The sequence below is a fragment of the Juglans microcarpa x Juglans regia genome, chromosome 7S, assembly GCF_004785595.1.
Source record: "Juglans microcarpa x Juglans regia isolate MS1-56 chromosome 7S, Jm3101_v1.0, whole genome shotgun sequence".
Lineage (NCBI taxonomy): Eukaryota > Viridiplantae > Streptophyta > Magnoliopsida > Fagales > Juglandaceae > Juglans > Juglans microcarpa x Juglans regia.
In genome coordinates, this window is record NC_054607.1 from 12,222,166 (window position 1) to 12,227,514 (window position 5,349).

At 42.9% G+C, this 5,349-nt stretch overlaps 1 protein-coding gene across 1 annotated transcript; it reads right to left on the reverse strand.

The window, feature by feature from the left end:
- Positions 1-3,193: 3,193 nt before the first annotated feature.
- LOC121240831 lies at positions 3,194-4,893 on the reverse strand. The gene is made up of 2 exons (XM_041138356.1): positions 4,702-4,893; positions 3,194-3,718 (listed from the first exon to the last, which is right to left on the reverse strand). Exons 1-2 carry the CDS (start codon positions 4,891-4,893, stop codon positions 3,194-3,196), a joined length of 717 nt encoding a protein of 238 aa, XP_040994290.1.
- Positions 4,894-5,349: the final 456 nt, after the last annotated feature.

Sequence of the window (5,349 nt, forward strand, 5' to 3'; positions counted from 1 at the left end):
ACAAGATGACCTTGTAACTCACCTCAATGAAGCAGAGGGAGCTGTGCAGGAGAGGGACAACTTCCTTGCCCAGGTAGAGGCGTTCAAGAATGAACGTGATGAGTTGGCTGCCTAGGTGGAGCATGTTTTGAAGAAGTGGGATGGCTTTGCCGCCAGCTTTGATCATGCGAACTTGGAAATCAAAGGATTGGCTAATCCAAATCTGAATATGATTCTCGTATGGCCTCTATTGGAGACGAAAAAGGGATTTGCTTATAAAGCTGGGGGTGGCTGAAGGGATGAAAATGAAGCCGAGAAAAAATTGGCTGACGTGAAGGGCCTCCTGAAGAACAACGATTGTCAATACCTTCAGCTTGCCGAAGTTGTTTAATCTGCCAAGAAAACAATTTCTATCTTAGAGCGTCGATTGTCTAAGACGAGATCTACCTTGGAGAATAATCAGAATGACTTAATTGGGTCCTTCCCCAGCTAGCTGCTGCCCCCAAGATTCGATTACGAGCCTAGGATATAGGCTTCAAGTTGGGGGTAAAATAGCTTCGTGAGCTCCTTCTTCGAGAACTCACAACGAATCTGCATACCTTGAAATGGAAGCCTATTCAGACTAATGAGGTTACCTTTCATTTCTGTGACTCCCTTGGTCAGGCTAAGATGCCTGACACTTTTCACCACCTATCCTAATGCCTGCTTAGCTCGGAGCTTCCTTGGGATTTGATTTTGATTTTTTTATTTTTGTTTACTTTTGTAAGCTGTTTCTGAGGCTTCTGAACTTTGTTTGTTGGTTGTGAAGTATTCATTGCTACTTTTGCATCATGATATCAACCCATGCTATTTATACCTTATGTATTAGCTTTATGTTGTTCTTGGTTGTGAGCATTACGTCGCCCATTCGAAGGAGTTTCTCTTGACCTCTTTTAACCCTTCAGGGCTAGCAGGAAAGTTCATTAATCACGTCGCCTGATGGCGAGAAGGTGTTTAACGGGAGAATTCCTCGACCTTTTTAACCTTTAAGTTTTTAGGATTGGTGAGAATTTCGTCGACCACATTGCCTTTTGGTATGAAGGTGCTAACGGGAGATTTCCTTGAACATTTTACCTTTTAAGTTTTCAGGCTCATGGGAAAGTTCATCACCAATATCACATTTTGGCGTGAAGGCGTTAACGAGAGATTTCCTTGACCGTTTTAACCTTTAAGTTTTTAAGCTTGTCGGAGAGTTCCTCGACCACATCGCCTTTTGGCATGAAGGGGTTAAAGAGAGATTTTCTTGACCGTTTTAACCTTTAAGTTTTTAGGCTCGTGGGAAAATTCCTCTACCACGTCGCCTTTTGGCGTGAAGGTGTTAACGGGAGATATTCTCGACCGTTTTAACCTTTTTAAGTCCTTAGGCTCGCATAAGAGTTCCTCGACCACAATTTCTTTTGGCGTGCAGGTGTTGACGAGAGATTTCCTTGACCGTTTTAGCCTTAAAGTTTTTAGGTTCGTGGGAGAGTTCCTCGACCCCATCGCCTTTTGGCGAGAAGGTGTTTAATGGGAGATTTTCTTGACCGTTTTAATCTTTAAGTTTTTAGGTTCATGGGAGAGATCCTCCACCATGTCGCCTTTTGGCGTGAACATGTTAATGGGATATTTCCTCGACCGTTTTAATCTTTTAAAATTTTTAGGCTCATGGGAGAGTTCCTCGACATCATTGCCTTTTAGCGTGAAAGTGTTAACGGGAGATTTTCTACCGTTTTAACCTTTAAGTCTTTAGGCTCGTGGGAGAGTTCCTCGACCACGTCGCCTTTTCCTTTTTCTTTTTGTTTTTTCCAAGTCTTGGGTACTTATTGAAAAGCCAAAAGGAACAAAAACTTTTTTCTTTCTTTCTTTTAGGCTCGTAGGTGCTCTGCCTTCCAGGGGTGAGGTAGCTAGCGTCTTGCGGCATCCTTGAGGTGGTAAGTCCCCCTCCTGTGACTTGCCACTACAACGTAAAGTCCCTCCCACCGAGGGCCTAACTTCCCTTCTTCTCCCGAGGTCATGCCGGTTTCCTTCAGCACTAAGTCGCCTACTTTAAATGACCTGGGCCTCACTCGCTTGTTGAAGTATTGCTCTGCTTTTCTCTTAGAACTTGCAACCCTTACTTCTGTGTCTACCCTTATCTCTCCTAATAGGTCTAGACTTTCTTCTAACCTTGTTACGTTTGCTTCTGGATCAAAACTTCTTCTTCTGTAATTTGGTAACCCGACCTCTATTGGTGCCATCGCCTCACTCCCATAAGCTAGGAAAAAATGTGTTTGGTCTGTTGAGGTCTTTTGTTGTTGTTCTGTAAGCCCACAAAATTTTTGGGAGCTTGTCGGCCCATAGCCATTTCTACCACCTATCTTTTTTTACAGTATTCCTATGATGGTTTTATTAGTTGCGTCCACTTGTCCGTTTGTCTGGCGATGGCCTGGGGAAGAGTACTTGACCTTGATTCCTAACTTTGTGCACTATTGACAATAATGTTCGGAGTCAAATTGTCTTCTATTATCTGAAATGATACACTGAGGTATCCCGAACCTGCATACTACTTCCTTCTATAGGAACTTTTTCATGCCTGAGCAGTTATTGTAGCCATCGCCTCAGCTTCTGCCCACTTTATAAAGTAGTCGATAGCTACGATAATGAATTTGGTTCCTCCTTTGCTAGGGGGCATATGGCCTACCAAGTCTATTCCCCATTGGGCGAAAGGCCATGGGGATGTTATGGACCACAACTCTTCCGGGGGTGCACTTGGGATTGGTGCATGAATCTGGCCTTTGTGAACTCCTTCACATCTTTGAGTGTGTTTGACCAATAGTACTCTACCCTTACAATCTTTATGGCAATAGATCATCCTCCTGAATGACTCTCGCAAATCCCCTCATGTACTTCATTCATCACGTACTCGACCTCTTCCTCTGTTATACATTGTAACAATGGGTTTGAGAAACCCCGCCTGTAAAGTACTCCATCAATTATGGTAAACTTGGTTGCCATGTTTTTCAACTTTCTTGCCTCTTTCCTAGATGAGGGAAGTTTGCCTGTCTCCAAATTTTTTTTTATATCATTAGCTCATCGTAGTGTGTTCTCCACGATGTGCAAACTTTCCTCTCCTACCGCTAGCCTAGCCACTACTCATAAATCAACCTTCCATGGTAGTGTTTCTTCTTGCTTTGCTGAGGTTGTGCATGCCAATTGGTCAGCCTTGGAAACAACCACAAGGTATCTTCTTGATTCGAAAGTACCTGAGATCTTTGCTTTGTTCTTGTACTTGATGAAGGTATTTTATCAGCTTGGATCCCCTTGCCAAATATTCCCATGTAATTTGCCCGACTACCACTTGTGAATCGGCTTTCATCTCGACTTCCTTGCCTCCTAATCCCTTCATGATCGCCAAACTGGCGAGTACAGCTTCATACTCAGCTTCGTTGTTTGTCACTTTGAACTCCAATCGTACTACGTGGTATGATTCTTTCCCCTCACTTGCTACTATGTACGCCCTGACTCCTCCATCTGCTCGACAGGTTGACCCATCTACATACACTTCCCATGGATTCTTCTCAGGTGGTTTGTGGTCTTCTTCTTTGAAATTGGAAAACTCTGCTACAAAATCAACTAGTATTTGCCCTTTCATACTGCTTTTTGGTATGTTGCTAATGTCGTACTCACTTAGTTCGATTGACCATTTGACCAACTGTCCTGAGGTGTCTAGTTTTTGCAATACCTTTTGTAGAGGAGACAAAGTGATTACCTTTATTGGATGGGCTTGGAAATAAGGCTGTAATTGCCTTGCCACTACTACCACTGTGAAGGCGACCAATTCCACCTTGGGATACCTGGTCTCTACTCCTTTCAACACCTTACTTACGTAATACACCAGCTCTTACTCCTTCCCTTCCTCTCGTATCAACGCAGCAGATATTGTGTGTGGAGTTACTGCAAGTACAATGACAATAACTCTCCTGGCTTGGTGTGGCTGAGCAATGGTGGCTTGATGAGATACTCTTTTAACTGAGTAAATACTTCTTCGCATTTGGCATCCCACTCTCGTGTTTTCTTAAGCACCTTAAAGAAAGGAAGGCATTTATCTATTGATCGGGATACATATCTGTTCAGAGCTGCAATCTTGCCTGCCAGTTTTTCTACTTCGTTCAAGTTTGTGGGCGACTTCATCTCAATTATTGCTCTGAGTTTCTTGGAATTTGCTTCGATTCCTTTTTCTGACACCATAAAATTTAGGAATTTTCCCGACTGTACTCCAAATGTGCATTTCATTGGGTTGAACTTCATTTGGTACTGACGTAGAACCTAAACAAGCCTCCCTAAGGTCTTTTATGTGTTGGTAAAACTCCCTGTTTTTTACTAGTAGATCATCGACGTACACCTCCATGCTGCTCTCGATTTGGTTTTTAAACATTTTGTTATCCAACCTTTGGTAGGTTGCCCCAGCGTTCCTCAAGCTAGACAGCATTACCTTATAGCAATATAGTCCCTGGTCAGTTATGAAACCAGTTTTCTGCTAATCAACCTTTTTCATCCTGTTTGATTGTATCCCTAGTAGGCATCCATAAAACTTAACATTTTATGCCCCGTCATTGCATCTACAATTAGATCTATCCTCGGTAATGGGAAACTGTCTTTCGGGCAAGACTTGTTGAGGTCGATAAAATCCATACACATTCGTCACTTACCGTTAGATTTTTTTACCAGCACCACGTTAGACAACCACTCTGGATAATATGCTTCTTTGATGAATCCAGCTGCTAATAACTGATCTACCTCCTCCGCAATTCCTTCGTCCTTCTCTGTATTAAAGTTTCTGTTATTTTGTTTTACTGGGCATACCTTTGGGTCTACATTCAGCTCATGTTCAATGACTTCCTTGCCTATCCTTAGCATATCTTTATGACTCTATGCGAATACGTCTTTATAGTCTAGAAGAAAATCTATCAGTTGTAGTCTTTCTTCTTGTGCTAATTTTGTCCCGATTTTTACATGGCTTTCAGGATGATTCTACTCAAGGGTGACTAGCTCTAGAGGCTCATCTGCCTCCCCATGCTTCAGGGTATCTTCATCTCTAGTCTCTAACTCTGTCGCCGTTACTTGTGGTCTTAGTGCGAGGATCGTCTGCTCTTCAGAATCCACGATACTGACCTCTCCTCGCCCTTGTCTAAGTTCCTACACATAACATTCTCTGGCCAAGACCTACTCGCCACGTACTTTGCCTATTCCTGTTGGTCCGTGCACCTCGCCTACTGGTAACTTCATTTTTAGATGATAGATCGAGGTAATGGCCTTTAATGCATTCAATGTAGGCAACCCAATGATTGCATTGTATGCCAATCGAGTTCTCAC